Raw genomic sequence first — 23,271 nt, 5'->3', positions numbered from 1 at the left:
AGACAGAAAAATCTTGAACTTTCTCCTTTTCCATGACATTCCGTGTAAGTTCAAGGAATTTGCCATTTGGCATTAAGAAACTGCTTTCATTAAAGCCCTGGACAATGGCACCACTATGTGTAGTTTCTGTTTTAGGCATAAATAACAAACAAACCAGGCGTTTTGTAGAAAAATAAATCAGGATTTCCAGGTAGATAGTAATTTCTCTTGTCAAAAAATCCATGTGGCCATTGTTTTCAACAAAATCCTGTGGACTGTTTCTGTTCCTTTTCCCCTTGTTAAAATGCAAGTAAGGATTTATAGGGGAAGAAAATGTGCAACACGTGTAATAACAAGGCAATGGCATTAGGCCTTGCCTATATTTGTCTGTATGTTGCTTTGGTCAAGGTGAGAATGAATGGACTTCGTGCAGATTAGAACTGTTCCATGGCATAAAGTTAGCAATTTGATTTTTTAAAAATCAATGGAAATGTTTTTTTTCAATGCCTGAAATGGAAACTATGGGCAACATTTCTTCTCTTTCAGAATGAGTGGGAATATGTTTAAAGTGGAATTTTAAAATAATATGGTAATATAGCTAATTCACACAACTGCAAATCTATTCAGAGATGATAATAGCATTGCTGCAGCATCTACCTAGGTATCAGTTCTGAGTAGAAAAATAAACTTATGCTGGTATTTTCAAATGGAGATTATATTCTGGGCTGAAACACAATATAAAACAAATGAACATGGCATCAGGGTAGCTAATATTGTCTACAGGTAATATGAAACATGCAAAACAACCACCACAACCCATATTTGCTTGGAAACAAGTCCCAGAGTGGGGGCTATTCCTAGGTAAGTTCATTGAATTGCAGCTTTACTGCTCATTCACATCATGGCATAGCATGGCCACTTGGTATGCTGGTTATTGCTGAATAAAACCTAGAGACCATGTTAATTTCATAAATATACTAAACAGTACGTTTTTCCCAGGGTATATACATTATATACATGTTCTTGAAGTAACACAGTAAATTTATATTTGAAAACTTGTGAATATGTAAACTAGTTCCCCAGATTCCTTAAAAGTTTTTTATTTTCAATTTCCTGCAACTTCAATCCTTACTGAAACTATATATCAAGTTGCACAGAGGGCCCTCAGGATAAAGAAGGAGTGATGCTTCCCTCTGAAAAATGTCGAGAGCCAAGAATAAGCCATGGCTGACTCTAGCTGCCTAGCAAAAAAACATAGTCATCTTTCTGTTTAATGAAATTGGAAATTGGATTTTAGAAAGCACGTTAGTGACAAAAGCTGGGATTCAGATAACTGTATAAGCATTTTTCTTCACCCAGGGAGGATTCAGGCTTGTGTCATGGTTTATTTTACAACGCCTGGTGTCCACTGGGTATGGCACAGCCCTTGAGTATGCCTAAGGAGCTCTTTTGATCATGATCACTGTTAGTAGAAGCCATGTAGGTGATGGCACTTGGAAGTTGGAGGGATACAGCTCACCCTTCCTTAGACAAAATCACATAGTTTTGCTTTCTCTGGTCCGCCATTTCCTCATTCAGTCTAGTATTTTCTAGTAAAGAGTGGTTGGAAGCAGCTCAATGCACCCCAGTTCTTTTTGTTTTCCTCTGTTCAGGTGTGCCTTGCAATAGCTCATTATTCCCAGCCAGCAGATCTTCAGCTCCTCTTTGCATTTGAATATGTGGGCAAGAAATACCATAATCCAGGTAATTTACTTTCCCTCATAGACTTTGGAGGGGCCTTTTGAGTGAGAGCATGGCCGCCAACTTTTATGGGAGCTTTTTGGTGAACCCAGGGGTTTGTTTTGGAGGGTGTCATATAAGCAGTCCTACTTGAGTGGTGGTACATGTTTACATGCATAGAAAAGCTCACTAGAAATGTATCTGTGCCTAAGTGTGCTGGGGGGTGATTGCAGTTCTGAAGCTAAAAGAGAGCCTTTTGCTCATCAGTATGCACCATGAAGGCTGAGCTTTCATCTCCCCTTGCTGTGTTCTGGGTTTGCCAGAGGAGAAACAAGCTATGCTCAACGGAGTTTTGGAGTTCAAGGTAGTTTGGCTGAAAAAGAAGAACCAGCTTGTGTCACGTGGGAGTGTTACAATGGTGCCCTTCCTGCCTTTTCTTCCCAGCCTTGGTTCCTTGGCTGCAGTGAGATAATAGATTTGCCACTCCAAGCTCTACTAATGAGGCTAGAGTCACTTCCATGTAGACTTTTTGTAGCAAAGTAATCTGTAGGGGGAAGTATTTGAAGGTTGCTCATTTAAAGAACCTCTCAAGAATTAAACCGCTGAGGAAAGGAGTGGTAGTTTTCAATATGGTAGTTGGTTTAGCCTCGAAATATTGGGAATCTAATCCTAAATCCATTGAAACTTATGAAAGTTTGCATTAACAGAGGCATTCCTTAAAATGGCATAACATGTTGTCACAGATAGATTAAACACATTAAATTAATTTGACATATGGAAGGGGCAGATCAGAACTTCTCTTTGTTTTCCCATTTAGTGCAAGTTCATGTCTGTCAAAACTTGGCCAGACACACAATGGAAAATAATATGCTTTGGGGATGCTCTGGCCCCTACACAGCTGTATTTTCAAGATAACTTAACAGTTTTATATAAAGCAGCATTGGAAGTTTGGAGGTCTGTTTGTTTCCTGCAAGATATTGTACATCTGTTTATTTGCATGACACAACTTGGAAAGAACTTTTTAAAAAATCACTTCCTTCTAGCAAAAAAAGTGAATGGAATAGATCCTGGAGGAGGAGGTGGTGGCCAGCTGACTCCATTGTTTGAGACATACTCTGACTGGGATAGAGAGATCAAGAGAACAGGAGCATCAGAATGGCGTGTATGTTCAGTGAATGAAGGCTACATGATATCTACCTGGTAAGTTTGCTTTTCTTTTATAGCCAGGAAACCACACTGGGATTGAGAGGCAGAGTTGGCCTCAGGGCACAATTCCATTCCCTAGCAATGAGCCTCTTCTCAGTGATCTTTTGCAACCGGATTTTGATGCAGTTTGTGAAAACAACACTGCCATGGCTGCTGTTATGAATTGCATTGGTACATAGCTAACCACTCTGTCTGTGAGCCACTGGCTGGTAAAACTCTGGTGCTTTTGAAAGAGGAAATAGTTTTTTTCAGATTGCAATTGAAATAATGCAGTTTAGTAAAGAATAAGCTAGCTCTGCATTGTCATTAGAGATAATAATGACCAGATTAATCTTAAGATTTCTATGGTTGATTTCTAAACAAAAGTAAAACATTGTCATTTCAACTCTTGGCTTTAACATTCTAATCAATGCTGCATATAAAAAGACTTGACTTGTATGACATTTCCAAAGTAACTATTGTGAGTGTATTTTGTCTTGGCTCCAAGTCTTCCAGAATACTTTGTTGTGCCATCATCTTTGGCGGATCAAGATCTCAAGCAGTACTCCTACTCCTTCACTGGAAGACGGATGCCAGTAAGTGTGAAGCTGACATTGCTGCTTAATTGGTAGTGTTGCATCCCTGCTAGAGTGCAGCCCACTCCGCTAGACAACTATGCAAGGGATCTGCAACTATTGAGTTCCAAAGCCTTCGGGGTCAGAAAGGAAAGGTTCAAGGAAAGTGTAAGGGCAGCCCCGGTGAATCAGATTGAGGACTCACTGGGCAGCCAGACTCGCTGGAAGCCTAGAGCCCATGACACAAGGCCATTACCCTTCCTTGCTATTGCGCCCTAGCAACATTCAGAAGTACACTGCCTCTGAATTTGGAGATTTCATAAAGCCATCATATCTAACAGCCGTGGAAAGTCGGAGTCAAGGAATAAATTTCAACTGTCATCACCACATCTTTTGGCAATGAATTTCATAAATTATTTCTTGGACTAAGAAATCTTTCAGTCTGTCTCAAATCATCTTCCTATCAATTTCATTGGGTGATCCTGAATTCTAGTATTATGGGAGATGGAGGGAAAAATCCCCCTTTCCACCCAAATGAAGTGTAGGGAGGGGAGGTGGCAGATGAGAATATCATAGCAGTAAAAGAGCTAATGGAGTGTGATTGTGCTCATGTCCTGCTTGCAGGTTAACCATAGGCATCTAGCTGGTCGCTGAGAACAGAATGCTGGATTTGATGGACTCCTGTTCTTAAGATATTGTGCAGGGCAAGAAGGGAATAGAGTTCTGTAGGGTTGTAGGGTGGGTGGTAGTAGCCATAGGGTAGGAGGGACACCCCTAGAAACTATTCCATATATTTTAGCCTTGTGAAGGCCACACTTCACAATGTATTTCTGGCATTTGCAAAAAGCATGCTTTTTGGGTGGCACTGTGGGTTAAACCACAGAGCCTAGGACTTGCCGATCAGAAGGTCGGCGGTTCAAATCCCCGCAACAGGGTGAGCTCCCGTTGCTCAGTCCCTGCTCCTGCCAACCTAGCAGTTCGAAAGCATGTCGAAACACAAGTAGATAAATAGGTACCGCTCCGGCAGGAAGGTAAATGGCATTTCCGTGCGCTGCTCTGGTTCGCCCGAAGCAGCTTAGTCATGCTGGCCACATGACCCGGAAGCTGCACGCTGGCTCCCTTGGCCAATAAAGCGAGATGAGCGCCGCAGCCCCAGAGTTGGCCACAACTGGACCTAATGGTCAGGGCTCCCTTTACATTTAGTACCCGGTTGTATTTTTCCCTGGCTCCTGAATGCTATCTTTTAAGATATTGTTAATACCACGCTAATTTTATTGTGAACCACCTTTAGGTTTTTTAAAATGAAAGATGGTATAGAAATGCTTTAAATTAAATGCTGAAGATCATTTTGCTTTCTGGAACTTCAGCAGCTACAACCAGCAGCCTGTGACCTTTCCTTCATGAACACAAAGATAGTGAGCTTCTTATGGTCGTTTAGAGGCGCTGTAGGCTTCTTGAATATAGTCCTTTTCATGACTTGTACCTTGCCTTGTATCCACAATATAAAGGATTCACTTTCTTCTAGATGTGGTGCTGGAATCACTCCAATGGAAGCGCACTTGTGAGAATGGCCAGCATTAAAGACCAGTTGCAACAGCGAAAAATAGACCAACGGTAAAGATGGTAGTATTGTTTGCTTAGTGGGCAAAATCAGATTCCCTTTGACCCTGAGTTTGGAGATTTTTGGAAAATGTGTGTGTTCTTAATGTAGCATAGAAGCGAGTAGGAAATATGTTAAGGTGCAAGTGAAGGGTAAGATGCCTAATCTTTATGAGAAGTATCTGTGGTGCAGAACCGACTTCCTTTCACCTAACAGTAGGACCTTTGGCAAATGTTGCCTGTGACCCTTAAAAACTCGCCTTTCTGCAGAGAACTTAGTGATCAAATTCTGCACCATGTGCCACATCTACTATCTCATATTCTGTTGATAGAGGAGATGAATATCCCTGAGTGTTGAGTTAGATAAGCTAGTTGCTCTAAAGCATTGTTAACTTAGTCCCACTTGAGGGTCGTGATCAGATTCTCTGTTGGATGTTGAAGGCTATGTGGAGATGGGGGGGTGCTAGTATGAAGGTATGTAGTTGTGCTTTCTGGCCCCCATAGGTAAGGGCATCATCGTGCCAGTTGTTCCCTGGTTACAGGGTTCTTTCATATCTCATACCCCCACAAAATAGGAAAGCAGCAGCTTGCCATTGCAAAAATCACTTGCAACCATGCCCAGTCAGCTGGTGAAAATGCTTGTTATCAGATTTTAGGCCAGAGGATCAGCAGGGGAAGGAAATACTCTTAGGACACAAACTTTCCCTTCATGACCAACTTTGCTTCAGTACTTTTTTTATGCTAGGATTTGCAATGCTGTCACTAGAAGCCATCCACAAAGAAGTGATGTTTACAAATCTGATTTGGACAAGAGTCTGCCAAATATCCAAGAAATCCAGGCTGCCTTTCTCAAACTCAAGCAATTGTGTGTCAATGGTATGTTCTTGGCTGCTGTTTTCTGTAAAAAGTGTGCAGTTGGGTATCTCAGGACAGGAATTCCAACCTTTCAGGGTCTGTGAGCACATCTAAAATTTTACGAATTGCTTGTAGGTGCAGCCAGAATAGCTGCCATGTGGGGGTGGTGGTGACTGGTTTCAAAATGTTCAGAGTGCCTTCTCTATGTCTCCATAAAGTTGAAAGTGTAAGGGAAAAGATGCAGGCAGGAAGATGCCTGTCAAGTGGAGCTCACCCTCCACCAAGGACCCAGTTGCCCGAAGGTCCTTGGCAGCGACACATCCCTCCTTGTCCCCTGCATTTAACCAAGGAGCTCTGTGGCTCCCATCATCTTGAGGAGGTGCACATTTTAATACCCATCCACCCAAAATGCATGACCCGATGTTGGGCTGCATCCTGGAAATAGGAGCCAATGCTCCTAGGGTGAAGGACTTGTGCTGCCGTCCACTTGGATGAGGATATCCAGGAGAATAGAGAGCCTTGCAGGCCCTGCATTGAGAACACTAGCACTAACTTTTTCAGAAGAAGCAATGGGTAGGATGTGTTTCTAAATACATATGGTACAATGTATGTGTCTGAATTCACATGCATGTCCCTCACTAACATGTATTCATTCACACACTATCCAGCTGTTTAGGATCTCTTTCTAGAGTTATAAGATGTTTGTTATGATTGTGTGTTTACCCTTAACACACAAGAAAAGCCCATAAGCAGTTCTCACACAAACGGAATAAAGATTGGTCTATAACATGAAATGAAAGTGACAGAATATATTAATGCTGCTTCAGACAGCAAAATTACAATTAAAGCAGGGTTGAACTTTTACCTAGATGAGCAATTCTTATAATTCCAATATTTCTGTTGTCTCTTCCTAGAGTTTCCAGTCTATTTCCCATTTTGTTTATTCTGCTTGATTGAAAGTTTAAAAAATATAATCCTAGTGAGTGATGACTAAACTGGTTATCCTTGATTGTTTCCTGTTAAAGTTATTTTACTATTATCTGTGTGGAAACCATTCTTTTACAGGTGCTGGTAACTAGATTACATGTGCTGATCTTTACGAGTTCAGAATGTCTCGTCAATGCCTTCTAGAACATGTTTGAGATAGACTAGTACCAAGGTCAAGAAAAGTTCATAATGAGGACCCCCCCTTGCATATTAAGCTATGCCTACTTTACTCGTACCATGATCTACAATAATAAACCACAGAAAAAGTTCAGATTGTCACACACCTATTTACACATTCTCCTTGTTGTTGTTTAGTCGTGTCTGACTCTTCATGACCCCATGGACCAGAGCACACCAGGCACTCCTGTCTTCCACTGCCTCCTGCAGTTTGGTCAAACTCATTTTAGTCGCTTCGAGAACGCTGTCCATCCATCTCGTCCTCTGTCGTCCTCTTCTCTTTGCGCCCTCCATCTTTCCCAACATCAGGGTCTTTTCCAGGGAGTCTTCTCTTCTAATGGGGTGGCCAAAGTATAGGAGCCTCAGCTTCCTAGGGACCTTTAATTCTGAAGACCTGGAGAATACTGTCTGTGCCTAAAAGGCTGTTCATACATTTCTGGAGTAGAATAGGGACTTTAGGCTGGTTTGAAAACCCTAATTAGCAGGGTGATAATTAATGGCAGAGTTAACAAACTGTGGATAAATGGTGGGAGAGGTTGTGCTGTACCTTTGAGGGGAACTAGCCCATCCCTGATGCCTTAACCATAGTTAAGAGACATGTGGCATCTCTCCCTACTGTACTAGTCCTGTGGCCCAGCTAGCCTAGTAACCTGTTCTCACAGGAGCTACAAGCAGGACCTGAGCAGAACAGTGCACTGCGCTCCTTTGATTCTCAGCAACTGGTTTCCGGAAGTATACTAGTTTGTCCCCAATGAATGGTTCCCTTCTAAGGGGAGTATTTCCCTCTTCAAGAGTGCCACTCTCCATGCCTAAGACGCTCATGCTCCCTGACAGTAGAGGAGCTATCGTCGTGAAGTAGGATGCAACTATAACAACCCTAACAGGATGTTTGCCTCCCTTAGCTTTTTTAAGCCTACCACCGTGGCCTCAATGGAATGAACTTGTTCCTGCACAGCCAGGCACTCATTGCACCTCAGACACACCCACGGTTTCTCTCCGACAGGGAGAGTCCTACATGTGACACAGTGCAAAACACTAGAAAGCCTCCACACCCTCCTGGCACTCAACCCATGTAATTGTTTTTGTCATTTAAGATACTGTATTGAGAATATGGCTTTTATTAGATCATAGAAAGAAGGGGCAGATCATTGCATCCTGGCCTGCTTGCCCTCCAGGGAATGCACATATCTCCTTAACACACCTTGACGTTTTGTCATCATGGGATTGCATTGGGAGTGAACAGGAGGTGTTGATTAAGTGAGGAATGGAAAATGGGCAATTGGCTTGAGTCTGCTGGGAGTTGACTCCTCTAAAGACAGTAATATCACTATACGACCGTCATCTTTCAAATATGGGGAGCATGATTTCTTTTCTCTTCTGGTCACAGAACCTTTTGAAGAAACGGAGGAGAAATGGTTGTCTTCACTGGATAATTCACACTGGCTAGAGTATGTGAGGTATGTGCAGAAGCTGCAATTAAAAATCTCTGTTGACAGATTTATTTGCATCCCAGATCAGAGGTCGGCAACCTTATCCGAGGATGGGCCGGTCGACGCTCCGTCCGTCAGAGGAGGGTGTGTGCGCACACGTGCTCTTCCGGGTCGGAGGAGCGCCAATGCGCCCATGCTATTTCCGGTGCTCCTCCGACCTGGAAGTGGGCCAGAAATAGCATATGCGCATGGGCGCTTCTCCGTCCCACATGTGTGCGTACACACTATTTCCAGCGCACCTCCGGGTCGGAGGAGCGCCCGTGTGCATGCGCACAGGCGCCATCAACCCGGAAGTCGGTCGCCGCACCAGTAAGAGCGGGGGGCGCAGGGGTTGCCATGGGCCGGTTAGACAAGCCTCGTGGGCCACTACTGGCCCATTGGCCTTATGTTGCTGACCCCTGTCCTAGATGTACAGAAGATAAAATATTGACAAGCACTGTGTCACTTTGAAGTGAGAGACTCAATGAGATTCTCTACACAGTTTGTAAAAAATGTTGTTCTTGGACATATATGATTCTGGGAAACTAAATTTCACTAGAGATTTAAAGTGAGTTTGCCTCTGCAAATATCTTGCAGTGCACTGCTTATTCCAAAATAAAGGTAATAGTGGACTTGCTTGAGTATTGAATAGTTCTAAATAATTTAAATAAATTAATATAGGCTTTTTTTGTCTTGGTCTAGACTTTTCCTGAAACATTCCGCAGAGCTTGTATACATGTTGGACTGTAAGCATGTTTCGGTAGTTTTACATGGTAAGCTGCTCAAGTGTTTTTAAGCATGTTGATGCTGCTGCAGACATTATACCAGTATATTTAGGAATAATTGTAGTAGCTGTTATCCACTACTCAAAGTGTGGACACCATTATTAAATTTATCCTTTCCACTGTGTTTATCTCTGACCTCTTTTTTAAATTATGATTAAATTTGTATACTGCCCTTCATCCATATATCTCAGGGCGGTTCACAGTATAAAAATACAAGATTAAAAAACACAAAATACTTAATAAAAATATGAACAAAACCAAACCAATAACCTCCACCCCCTCCTCTTCCCTCCTCCTAGCCAGTTCCCTTCCTGGTGCTTGTCTGGTGTGCCTTGGCCTCGTGGCTTCATGACCTGGGCAGTGCAATAGGTGGGTTGTGCCTGCCAGGCAGCTGTGCAGGCGGACTCCCATTCCCCTCACAAGGAGGCCTTTTCTGCCATATTGTCCGCAATAGTCTTAAAAAGCTCCCAGAACCCAGTAGCAGGTTAGAATAGGAGGCTTTGCCTTTATGATTTTTGGAAACTTTACTGTTCAGAGATGGTGTTAAAAAGGTAACCCATCTTGAGTATGAAGAGGTGCTGGTAATATAGGCAGCCCATTACTGACCTCCTCTTCTACAAAAACAAACACTGTGCTGATTAACAACTAAATAAACACAGTTCTGAGCAAGCAGGTGTGTTACCATTTTATTGTAACGTTCTAAAACTGATGCTTATAGGATTGATAATATTTTGTAAGTGGCTTTGAGGTCCGTTTGAAAAGCATTATAAAAACAAAGCACATGACCCTGTGCTATTTGTATTGTTGTTAACATCTTTTCCCCCACTCACTTCATATTTCTTTTTTAATATCACTGTTACAAATGTCAACTACAGAGGAAGAAGGGCGCGACCTGAGCTGCTGTGTGGCTTCGCTCATTCAAGTGATGCTGGATCCCTATTTCCGGACCATTGCTGGTTTCCAGAGCCTGATTCAGAAGGAGTGGGTCATGGCAGGGTACCCATTTCTAGATAGGTGTAATCACCTGAAGAAATCTGACAAAGAGGTACTTAAGCTTAATAACGTGTGGTGCTGTGGTCTAAACCACTGAGCCTTGAGCTTGCTGATCAAAAGGTCAGCAGTTCGAATCCCCGCGACGGGGTTAGCTCCTGTTGTTTGGTCCCTGCTCCTGCCAACCTAGTAGTTTGAAAGCACGTCAAAGTGCAAGTAGATAAATAGGTACCACTCCAGCAGGAAGGTAAATGGCGTTTCCGTGCGCTGCTCTGGTTCGCCAGAAGCGGCTTAGTCATGCTGGCCACATGACCCGGAAGCTGTACGCCGGCTCCCTCGGCCAGTAAAGCAAGATGAGTGCCGCAACCCCAGAGTCGTCCGCAACTCAACTTAGCTGTCAGGGGTCTTTTACCTTTACCTTTTTTATACATTTGAAATGGACTATTCCAAGGAAATAACAGGATTTGGGGAAATCTCTGAGGGCAGGAGGCCAGAAGAGTGATGGATTGGGAAATGCACAGAGAGATGAGAAGATGCAGTTTTCTTTCAGGGCTGTAATTATTTGAGAACTGGTTTTAAGTTTGGGAGATGCTGGAATGTGTTGAAGGGAATTATTTGAATTGTCAAGATTTGGACTGTGCCTTCAGGTCAGGAATACAGTTGAAACCCCAATTACCTTGGGCAGCTCTGGCTGGCAAAAAAAGCAGGGAGGCCTGGCCTCCTTTTGGGATGCATAGCACCATGTTAAGAGCATTGTGCTTAATGAAACAAATCCCCCCCCCCTTTTAAAGATTTTTTAAAATTTATAGTCAGTAGTACAGAACCTTCCCTCCAGTGAGTATGTTGGAAATATATTTAGAAACCCCACTGAGGGGCCAACAACATTTTCTCCCAGTTTTATTCAAGTGAACATTATTATTATTATTATTATTATTATTATTATTATTATTATTATTATTATTATTATTATTATCATTATTTATTGTATTGGCATACCACCATCTGAATATCACAGGGCAGTTCACAACATAAAACTATAACAGAAAAGGCCCCATTCTTGTGCTGCCACCCTCCAGACCTCTCGTGAATGAGGCACACAAAGAAGGGCCTCAAAAGATGGTTGCAGGGTCTAGGTCAGCTTCTTTGGGAAGAGACTGTCCTTGAGGCATTGCTCTCCTGAGCTGTTTAAGGCTTTATAGATCAAAACCAGCACTTAGAATTGGGCCCGGAAACTAACTGGCAGCCAGTGCAGTTGGGCCAAGATCGGTGTAATACGCTGAAACAGTCTTGTCCCAGTGAGCAGCCTGGCTGCTGAATTCTGCACCAGCAGCCTGGTCACTGACTTCTGAACCACCTGAAGTTTCTGGACCATCTTTAGAGGCAGCCCAATATATAATAACGCATTGCAGTAATTTAACCTAGAGATAGGGAATCAATCATTTGAAGTCCATAATGTGACATCGGATTCATAATTTTTGACCTGGCAATATTGTGACTCGTATGTGTGCACATGCAAAAATCATGATGCAGGAAAAACCATGAAGCCAGCCAATGCCTCTACATAGCTCCATCCTTATTTCAGACATTGTGATATATCAGTGTGTTGTGATCTTTAGCTGGTGATATATCATGGTGTTGAAAACCAGATATCACCCAGCCCTAGTTACCAGAGTATAGATGAAAGAAGTTAGGCTATCCTTGTCTAGATATGAGTTGCACCTGGGCCACCAGCCAAAGGCCTTATGGAAAGCACTCCACACCACTGAGGCCACCTGAACCTCAAGCGACAGCAAAAGATCCAGAAGGCCCCCAAGCTACATACTTATTCCTTCAGAGGCAGTGTAACCCCATCAAGAGCAGGCAATCTCTCGGCCATCCAGTCTAGGAAATCTCCCACTAACAGTCTCCAAGTCTTACCTGGATTGAGCTTCAGTTTTTTGGTTCTCATCCAGTCCATTACCAAGGCAAGACAATGGTCCAGCATGCATGCACACTGACAGATGTAAAAGAGACGTAGAGTTGTGTGCCATCAGCATATTGCTGCCAATGTACTCTTGATGACCCCACTCAGCAGTTTCATGTAGATGTTAAACAGCATCAACCCTGAGAAACTCCACATTGAAGGCTCCACATTGAAGCCAAAGAGCATTCCCCTCTGGAAATGACATCCAAGTAGGATCAGAACCACCACAAGGCGGTGCCACCCACCCCAAACTTGGCAGCCACTCTAGAAGGATACTGTGGTTGATGGTATCAAAAGCCTTGAACAAGCATTGCTAATTTGAGGTTTGATTTACACAATCAGAATCAGAAATTATTGCCTTCAGGTTGATACTATAGGGTTTTATCCTAGATGGCCCCTGTCGACACAAGCAAAGAATTTCAGGGTGTTCTCATATTTCTGACTGTCCTGAGTCTTATGGTTTCTCTGTGGGACTACAAATTCCACCCTGTGACTATTGACATGCTCATTGGTGTCTTATCTTACCAAAAGTTTTCAGCTGTTTCATGAAATTTTAAACAAATCTGTTTCAGAAGTGGCTGTGCACAGTAATAGATTGTACAAGCAAGCCCTATGAAGAATCAGAAGTCCTGAAGTTTACAGAATCGTGTGGGATTAGAACTAGACATTTTGTTCTAATGGAATTGGTAGCTAGGTATAAGCTTTGTTGCAGCTAATCTTAGAGCCATGCAAGACAGAGAATTACAAAATAGAGCCTAAAAGCCCAGTGTTTGCTGAAACAGTGGTTTAGCAGAAATTAAAAAATGCAGCTAGTTAAAATCAGGGGAAGAGTGATTTGGGACCCTAGTACATTGGTGCTTTGAAATAAAATTCTCTCCTCCCAAGCTGTGAGAAATCTGACATCACTCCTAGCATAGGCTTCAACAAGCACTATTTTCACAATTAAAAATAAAATAAAAAATTCTGTAACCATGACAGACAGAATCTTAATTTAAGGAAACATTTATGTCCTCTAAAAAAATCTGAATGAAGAGCTGTCTGCCAGGCAGAAAACTACATTTCATGGTTCACTATAGTTCAAACAGCTAAGTTACAGACTACTGGCTCTAGTCAGAGGTACTTGAATGTAAAGTAGGCATTTCCATATATGTTACTCCAGTTTGTACACTTGCTTTGTAGTGCATTATATTTATGTAATAATAATCTCAGCATTGATTTAATGGTGACTGCAGTAAATGTAGGGCTTGAGCAAACTTGCATAAGTCTTCTGCGTGTAACATCTTCCTATCATTTCTCTCCCACTCCAGTCTCCCTTATTTTTGATGTTCCTGGACTGTGTCTGGCAACTGCTTGAGCAATACCCATCAGCCTTTGAATTTTCTGAAGCTTACTTGACGATATTGTACGACAGCACGCGGATCTCGCTGTTTGGTACCTTCCTCTTCAACTCTCCACATCAGAGAGTGAAGCAAAGCACGGTGGGTGCTAAACATTGTCTGACCTCAAGTAGAAGCTACAACACATGGTTAGGAAGCTGGAAAACCACCTCCAGTAGTCAAGGTGGAAGCCTCTTAACTGTTGTGCCAACAAGGGATTGTGGCTCACAGCTATGAGATGGAAGAGCAGTTGGCACATTAAGGACCAAAAAATAGACTCTGCTGATTTCTTATTTGTATATTGAGTTTTAATTAACAGTAGTGGTATTTGTCATCAACATTGCTAACGCCACATGCGAGGAACAAGTTGCACTTTGGTCCTGTGGTATTCTTGCCCTAAATTGTTAACCATCAACTTGAGAGAAACCTTCAGCAAAACCATCTGGGAGAAAGCCATTGTGATCAATAGATTTCAATATAGGTAGAAAGTTTGGGTTTTATTTTGCCTTTGTTCCTTACCATTTTTCTAGAATTCTTCGAGCACAAATGCAAAAATACCTTTTTAAAAAGTTAGGATTCTTATGGGATAGGTTGAGACACAGCCACATTTGTATACTGGGGAACAGTGGAACATATTTTGTCTGAATAGTTCTGGGGTCTCCAATGCAGAGGCCTGCAAGGCACTTCCTCCCTAATGCTGTGCATGATTTCTGTACTTTTCCTTTTATTCTCGACACACAACACAGTGGGGGGGGGGGTATGCAGCTATAGCTGTGCCATTGGAGCTGGGGGAGGAGAAGCACGGGACAGGCTTTGTCACCTTGCAGTTCCCCTCTGTAACAGACAGGGAAAGGGAAAGTAGCATTCCTCAGGGAGAAGGCTTATTTGACAATATATTGGTCTGGCTCTAGAGGAAGCCAAAAGGGGCTTGTTAGGTTGCCTGCTGTTGATTTCAAGGAGGTCATTCAGTTGAACTTAATACCGTAAATTAGAAAGAGCATAAGAGACTGTTTCAAAGTTGAAGAATTTCATTAACCTACTTCAAGAAGGCTTTAGCAATTGGAAGAATTGTGCTTAAATTCTGCCAAAACTCTTTTAAGGCATCACCCAGTAACGTGGCTTTCTTCTCTCTCCTCAGATGTCCATAGATGCCACAATGTTTGGCCTCATTCATTTTAATAATGTAATATAAATATAACAAAATCTCTAAGCAGTTCACAGAAGCTACAATAATAAATTCACAATGAAAAGAATCAGTTCATATCAAAATCCAATAAATCATTAAGCAAAGCATCACAAAAAAAATCCTTTGTGTTCCATTACCATAAAAAGAGGGGGGAATGCAGGATCTTTTCTGCAAAGAAAGAGTTTCATATTTATTGGTGAAGTGGGGTTGTATGTGTATATATGTGAACTTATCCGAATTTTCTTTCTTTCAGGAATTTGCCATAAGCAAAAACATCCAGCTAGGTGATGAGAAAGGCCTCAGATTTCCTTCTGTTTGGGATTGGTCTCTTCAACACACTGTGAGGGATCGTATGCTCTTCCACAACCCCTTGTACATTGGGAAGAGTGCACCGTGTGTGCACAATGGGGCTGTGAAATACTTTAAGCGATCAAAGGTAAGAATGGACCAGTGAGTCAGTCCAGCTATGCCAGTGGTGCTGCAGTTTAGCTGCTGCAAAGATGGTACCTCATTGCTGTTGGAACGGGATCCATTTTCAGTGCACTGGGCCAGTGCCCTTGTGCAGCCCAGCAGTATCCTGCTGGAGAAAATCAAAGAACTGAAACAGGGGCAACACATCTAGTCCCAACTCACTGGCCAATGCAGGAAATCCAGAATGAGAGCATTCCCAGCACTGGGCTGCCCAATCGCCGCTTGAAAATCTCCAGTAAGGGAGATCCCATCTATGTAACTGGCTCAAGAAGCTTCTCCCAATGTTCAACTCAAATCCTGTCCTGAAACAAGTCCATTAGATCTTGCCTTGCCCTCTGGGACAAGTGAGAACAAACAAGTCTTTGTCCTCTCGCAGGATCTTCAGGTAATGAAGTGGTGATACTTGCATTTATTTCATACTACATTGTTCATGAGAACTCTGCTTCAACTTTCCAGGTAAAGCAGTTTTCTAGCAGGTGATTCCCCACCCTCAACATGGTTAGTGGTTTTGACCTTATCTACCAAGGAAAGCAGTGTATGCTTGGTTGCCTCCAATCACCACATGATTCAGAGATAGTGAATGAGGGAATCTGAGGGCTGCCTACCTACTGACAATGTCTGCTAGGAGAATATAGTTAGAGGAGGGAGAAGGAAACTGATGGATGGATTCCCCAAATCATTCAGTCCCAATTGGTGGGATGTCGTAATACATACAGAGCCCATGAGCTGGGCCGGTGGGAGTTTCGTTGCAGTGTTTCAGTCAGTGCTTTTCTTCTGTTTTTAAGGGCAGGTACTGAGTACCCCCAGGAAAAAAGCACTGGTTTCAGTGATTTTTCAGAGCAGTCTTGCCTCTTATGCAGTAGTCCACCAGCCAGAGCTCACACAAAAGCCCATGTCGTAGGTGAATGAGCTTGCCGGGGGGGGGGTCTCCCTGCCTCCTCTGCACCCAGCATAGAAACAAAGCAAGCTGCTGGAAAAGAGAGCCCTAGTCGTCCACATCCAGTAGAGAAGTTACTTTTAGGGCCCTATTTTCAAGGTTTCTTTGTGTGAGTACTGCATTTCTTGCAAAGTTATTTCTCAGAACTGTTTCTTAGGTCACGGGATAATAGAAAAATAAGGGAGATAATAGTATTGGACCAGTTACTTTTTCAAGTTCACACATACCTTCTGCTGACATAATAAAAGGGTAGCTAGTTTTTACCTTACATGTGTGTGTTTTTAATAATGGAACCATTTTTTTAGCAAGCAGACAGATTAGACACAGCACTTCAAACACTGACCTGCATGAAATCCCATATTAGTGTGGTTATCTTTTTAGAACCCTCTACTAGAAAAAAAAAAATAGTGGAAGTGACTAAAATACTTGCATAGATAATCAGGTTTGCTCTCCATATAACCAGGAATTATCCACTATTTCATCCTACCTAATGAAGGACTTACTGCTGGTGAAGGATTGCATATGCTCTTGCTAATGGAAAGTTTCACATTTCCACATGCAGCTTTGTCTCATTACCTTTTTGGCCCCAGAAAGCACTTCATTATTATATGGCATCTGTTATTGCAAATTGTGCTGATTTTTCCAAATAAGATTTGACAAATTCATGGAAGAATAGAAGTCCATCATTTTGGGCTATATTAATAGTATCTAGAAGTAATTATTCCAGGGATGGGGGTGGGGTCTACTTAACTGTAACTGGAGCTCCGTGGAGATCAAGTTGAACCTGATGGGAAACTGAAGGTATTTTACTAACTTTTCCCTTCCCAGAAGAACTACAGTTCAACACTCAGGGGCCTCCCGCCCTCCCTGAAGAACGGTATTATCAGCGAGCAAGGCTTTCTTCCAAGAAGAAATTCCCTAATACTAAAACTGAAACCAGACTTTCTTCACCATACGGATACCACCACCAATGGCATGGAGCAATATTTCAGAGAGTGGTTTTCTAAGCCAGTCGACCTGCATGGTGTAATCCTGCCCCATCTCTCTGGAACACAAATCAAACTCTGGAAACTCTGCTACTTCCGCTGGATCCCTGAGGCCCAGATCAACAGTGGGGGCTTCATTACTGCCTTCCATAAAATCTCTTTATTAGCAGATGAAGTAGATGTTCTGAACCGGTGTCTGAGGCAACACAGCGGAACCCCACCTTTGCTCACTAACACTTCTGAACTCGATCAAAGCCGGATGTACTTTAGAGCAAATGGGCTCAATGATTCTTCCACAACCCCAGACTTCCTTTCTTCCTCTTTCCCATTTTCTCCTGTAGGGAATCTCTGCCGACGGAGTATTTTGGGAACACCGCTGAGCAAATTCTTAAGTGGTGCCAAAATCTGGTTGTCCACAGAGACACTTGCCAATGAAGACTGATGTCTTTAGAGACATAGAAGGGAGACAAGGAGAAGAGACTGACACATCCTTTTTTGCAGCACACTGCTAACCACAGCACCAGAAACTGTAATAGCTTTATATACTAAGGTTACTTATGTTTTGCACAAAGTATTTAAAAGCAGCTGTGTCATGCTTTCAGATCGCACAATTTTTATTTTTATTTGGGTTTTGTTTCATTTTTCTTCAGCAGTCCAATAACAGGCACATACCATTTGAGGTTAGTCTCCCCACAAACACACCACAATCTAAGGTCTGACTGTGTTTTGTTTGTGTCCCGAAGCTACTATTCCCTGCTGCTGATTTGAAGCACATCTCTTGTCAGCTTGGATGAATTAAGAGATGAAGACAGACATTAGAGTCAAAACAGTTGCTGCATCAAATTTGATCGCTACAATTGGTTCAAATATAAGAGCCACAAATTTTGTCAGTCATGTTTCAAATTCATGGCATGATTCAGCTGAGGGTAGGGACTTTTAAATCCTATTTATTTCAATGGTACTTTATAAAAGCACCTTTCCCGTTGAAATAAATTAAAGTGTTCATCTTGATCAGGTTGGCTATGGGAATGGTGGAGAGATCTAGTTTAGTCCATGAGCATTTTTCCTCTTTTCATTTAGTATCTGAAACTGCCTTTTAGTTTACAAAATCTGCCTATAGGACAACGTGTGCTGACCTCACTACCCCAGTCCCTCAACTGGGGTTTGCTTTAACTTATGGTTAAGGCGTACACTGGCGGCCGTGTTAGCTTGGCCTAAAGGATTCCCCCTTCACCTAGGATCAGCAGCTGTGCTTTCAAAGTAGGTGTCAGTTCCATCCGCTAGGATGAAAGGAGTCCTTGGTAGCACTAGCCATAGTTAAAGTGGAGAGGAGAATTAGCTGCCAATCTCATTACCATAGTTTGGTGTCATTACAGCTGAACAAACCTCAGAATAATGTCAGTCGATTATAACCTTAAAAGTGCCTTTTCCTGCTTTTGAAGTAAGATTTCTCTCTCTCCATCATGGAATTCAATTACTCTAATGTGGTAAGCTAATAGGCTACACATTAGTAGTATCCATTTCCAGAATCTCATTCATACCACAATTTATGGACGTTTCCAAAAGCATCTTATTCTTTGACTTTGTGATCTGGAATAGAAAACTTAATGAGAGTACCAGTGAAGTATATATTTAACTCAATGGGTACAGAATATTAGGTGGAAGATCTTAGGCCCAAATTAAGATTGCTGTAAAATGTCTTTCAAAGAAGATGCCTGTACTTGTATTGAAATTTTTATTTTAAGGTCAAGTTTGGTGCTCAGTGGATGCTGATTTTTTTTAATGGCCAAAACAAAATGGCATGCGGAATGTGTGGGATAGTGGTGTATGAAAGAATTAACTAGAAAACCTTGATATATTAAGAGTTTTTTGGGCTTTATTCCCATGCCAGTAACATCCCAGTTTACTTACCGAGTACCATACTGTTGCTTCATTTCACACGTGGTCATGAAGGTGGACTAAGATTCACATTCAAAAGTGGTCAGCTAGTTTATGCAGTGTCTTCAGTGGCATGTGCCAACATCCAGAATGTGACTTGTTTTTGTGCAAAATCAGCTCTACAGTAGAGCATCATGCCCCCTTTCCCCAGCTACCCCTTCCAGGTCTCTTAGCTTTTGCACATTCTGCCCCTGATCCAAAGCATGCATGTAAAAGCCAAGTGAAAAACTGCCCTTCTGCTGCTCAATTGTCTGGCAGGGTTTAGGGTTTGTTTAAAGCCAGGCTGCCTCACTCGCTGCAGATCAGAAGGCTTCTATGTTTACAGGAGCTGTGTGTGTGTGAGAGAGAGAGACAGCAAAAGACTTGGATCAGACTGGGATGTTGGTTGGGCATGCAGTGCCATCTTCAGCATGCCCAGCCCATTGAGCACCAGTTGCATTGGGTGTCTGTAAAATACTGTACACACCCCCCCCTTTGCACACTTGACCAAGCTTCCACTAAGTGAAAGTCAGGTAGACTAGTTTCACTGGAAAACAGGCAAGGGCTGATCAGTATCGGCTACCTGTCCAAGGCGCTTCTCCTCACAAGTTTAGTGTCTTGTTAGAATGGACAAAGCTTTGTTCCCCTAGTGTTAAATTTCATCACATGTCCAGTTTGTATACCAGTTCTCTTTGTACCAGATCATAGACTTTATTAAGGTGACTTTATATTGATTTTTACTTAATGCCTAATAGTCTTAATTACATTTCAGATGTACCAAATTTTGCTAATTAACTGAAAGTTGGATGAATATACTTTGCAAGAATTACTGAGTAAGGTGTTTTAACGTTTGAGACATGTGTCCCTTCCTTATAGGAGTTTTTTTTAAGTGCATTTTTGTAGCCTTTCTATCCTTTTGATGTTACTGAACTTTGCCTTTAAGAATTGCTGCCTATAAACTGTCCATTCCCAGTGGATTAGAACAAATGGCTTTAAGACTAGAGAGTAAGCTAAGCCAGGTTTATACGGTTAACTCCAGGCCAACAGTGCCTGGATGGCTGCCCAGGTTCGTACTACTGTAAATGAAAGAGACTGGGAAGGAAGCCTGTTTAGCAGGAGAGCCTGAACTTTGGAGTACCGGGCCTGTGATATTTTTAACTGGGCAAAATGCTGTGAGTCCTACAATCAGAAATCAAGGAAGTAGTGGAGTGGGGCTGGTGAGCAGTGCTTTCTGATCTAGCCTTACAGTGTCTTGTAATCACATAGTTATGGTGGTGTTGTTGCCCCTCCCCCTCCTGCCCCGTCATATGACGACATATAGAGAAGTCTCTGTGGTTTGACTGAAGTGGGCTGGGAGTGGCTACCCACGTTTCTTGATGCAGCGGTACCACAGGGCAGGGTGGAAGACAGGTGACTTGCCTTCTGAGTAGCAAGCAGACATTTAAACCTTCACAAAACCCGAGGTAAATTGCAGCAAGTCCTTGATTGAGGAAATCCAGGCTCCATTGCTTATTTAAAGGGCTATGAACTGTCAGGCTTCAGCCAGCCCCCTCTGCTACATGCAATGCCTTCACTCAGTTCAAAAGGGGGCTTGTAGGTGGGCACAGTCCAAAGGGATTGTACTTTCTAAAACCAGGTACCTTTTTAGGAATTTTTTGTAAGTGTAGAAAAGAATAGATGCTTATTTTTGTATTTTTTTTCACCCTAGCAACAAGCAAAATGCAGCTGCAATTATTAAAGGATATTTTTTGTTTAAAAAAGCAGGGGGGTTGGTGTATGGAGTTCTAAATGGATTATGGTCCACGTAGAAATCAATGCCTTTTAGTTACTGCAGAGTGGAAGTTGACTGTTACGTAACTTATCATGGAAGTGCAATTATATCCCTTGTGCAGGTCGTGAACCAAAGAGACACCACTGAAAAGTGTGCGTTTCACATTGGCAGAAGGAATCCCGTTTCTAGAGTGGTTTTTTTTGTAGATTCTCTTTCAGTTTAGCTGTTAAATCTCCAAAGAAAAGGTATACATTAAAACCAAACCTGTTGTAAAATTTTATTTAATTAAAGGCTGAAGTTGTTAATCAGAAAATTGACTGCAGCAGTCGGGACCCCCTGCAACTCAGAGGGTGAAAGAGCCCCTCCCCCTTTTGAAACGGAATCTAAAGCCTTGATGCCGAAAACAATGCCTTACTTGAGTAAAGCAAAGCTGACAGGAACACATACAAAGAAAACCCCAACCTGTCAATGTTGTGAATATGAAGTAAATCAAGACATAATTAAAAACAAACAAACCTTCCAGTGTAGTCTTTGTTGGTGTGGAACTTGACTTTTTAAGAATGGTGTGCATTAATTTACATAGTACAGTTACCATCCATATGTACCTGAGTAATGGGACATATCTATGTGAGAACAAGGTTTAAATATGTTCAGTGCATTTGAAGAACATTTAAGAGGATACTCTTGTGGCCTTTTTGCAACGAATTTGTGAAGTGTCACTTTGGCTTAAACATTCCCTACGTCCACCAGCATAAAGTCCAGTAGTGTTTTTCCGGCCTTCGTAAATTGGCAGTGACCCATTTACAGTGGGGCAGAGCTGAGAGCTCCGCTCCTGTCACTTGCTTGTCTTTGTAAGAACAGGAAAAAAGACTAAGTGCCAGCAGAGAGAAGGAACAAACTTTCTTACAAAGTTGTTAAAAGTAGGAAAAAACTTGAGGACTGTTTTCAGTCACATGCTTGAGTATGGAGGGAAAACACTTGAAGTAGGGATTTAGCTGTTTCAGGTTTCTGCACTTCAGAATTCCCTTGCTGTAGTCTAGAACATAACCCTAGTTCACCAATTCTGCAGATGACCAAACTGGGAGGGGTAGCTAGTGCCGAAGAAACAGAATCAGAATTAAAAATTACCACAGCCTTAAATATTTGAGTAAGATTGAAGAACAGAGACCATACTAACAAAATTAATTTCAATTGGGACAAATGCCAGCTTCTGCATTTAGGCAGGAATAATCAGCTGCAAAAATATAAGATGGGAGACACCTGGCTTGCCAGTAGTACCTGTGAAAAGAATCTAGGGGTCTTAGTGGACCACAAGGTAAACATGAGCTAACAGTGTGATGCAGCAGCAAAAAAAGCTAATGCTATTCTAGGCTGCATCAACAGAATTATAGTGTCCAGATCAAGGCACTCTATTCTGCCTTGCTCAGACCACATCTGCAGTCCTGTGTTCAATTCTGGGCACCACAATTTAAGAAGGATGTTGAAAAGCTGGAACATGTGCAGAGGAGGGAGACCAAGATGATCAGGGGTCTGGAAACTAAGCTTTATGAGGACAGCTTGAAGGAGCTGGGTATGTTTAGCCTGGTAAAGAGGAGACAGGAGATATATAACCATCTTCAAGTATCTAAAGGGCTGCCACATGGAAGAGGGAGTTTCTCCTCTTCTGGAGTGTAGGACTCGAACCAGACATCAGGAAGAACTCTCTGGTGGTAAGAGCTGTTTGACAGTGGAATGGAGGATGTGGCCATTCCTGCTGTGAAGGTTTTTAAGCAGGTTGGATGGCTATCTGGGATGCTTTAGCCAAGATTCCTGCATTGCAGGTGGTTTGACTAGATAGCCCTTGGGTCCCTTCCAACGCTACAATTCTATGATTCTAGTTTAAAATACACAAAAGCTACATATGTTAAAACACTGCAGTGACAAAACCCTTAAAAGCCTCTCTGCTAAATAAGAGGACATTTTTTGTTTTTTAAATAAGGTTTGCAGTAGTTTAACAGTTTTTGTTTAAGATGGGATACTGTTCTTTAACAAAACTCTAAACAAGCAAAAGGTAGCATCCCCTCTAAGTCATTCTCAGATCCCTGCAATTGAGAACATTCAGCAGGGTGGCCCAACCTGTGGGCCACATGTAGCCCACAATGCCTTTTTGGTGGCCCTTGGAATTCATCCAGAAGAGCAACAGCTGTGAGGCATGAGCGAGAGTCCTGTCTTTTCAAATAACTAGATGCCTCTGCCGCAGCCCCCAGCCCTGGAGAGCCAGGCGATGGAGCAGCTCTTGCTGTTGCATAGGTGTACTAGAGACTGAATTGTTATGGCCTGTGAAGGACAACATTTCCCCTCTTCC

General features: G+C 42.4%; 1 protein-coding gene across 2 annotated transcripts in view; it reads left to right on the top strand.

Annotated features, from left to right (window-relative positions):
* MTMR10 (myotubularin related protein 10) overlaps positions 1-21,447 on the top strand; it is a 58,871-nt gene extending 37,424 nt beyond the window's left edge. For both annotated transcript variants that reach the window (XM_081838975.1, XM_081838974.1), the window contains exons 6-16: positions 1,632-1,722; positions 2,742-2,898; positions 3,392-3,479; positions 4,984-5,072; positions 5,803-5,933; positions 8,464-8,533; positions 9,248-9,318; positions 10,206-10,375; positions 13,591-13,761; positions 15,099-15,281; positions 17,082-21,447. In XM_081838975.1, the coding sequence (XP_081695101.1) occupies positions 1,632-1,722; positions 2,742-2,898; positions 3,392-3,479; positions 4,984-5,072; positions 5,803-5,933; positions 8,464-8,533; positions 9,248-9,318; positions 10,206-10,375; positions 13,591-13,761; positions 15,099-15,281; positions 17,082-17,681 (1,821 nt within the window). In that variant the 3' untranslated portion in view covers positions 17,682-21,447. The remainder of the gene's footprint in view (positions 1-1,631; positions 1,723-2,741; positions 2,899-3,391; positions 3,480-4,983; positions 5,073-5,802; positions 5,934-8,463; positions 8,534-9,247; positions 9,319-10,205; positions 10,376-13,590; positions 13,762-15,098; positions 15,282-17,081) is intronic.
* The last annotated feature ends 1,824 nt before the right edge of the window (positions 21,448-23,271 follow it).

This window comes from Podarcis erhardii, assembly GCF_964252035.2.
Source record: "Podarcis erhardii genome assembly, chromosome: 14".
NCBI lineage: Eukaryota > Metazoa > Chordata > Lepidosauria > Squamata > Lacertidae > Podarcis > Podarcis erhardii.
This window is presented reverse-complemented; position numbering and strand designations above follow the sequence as displayed.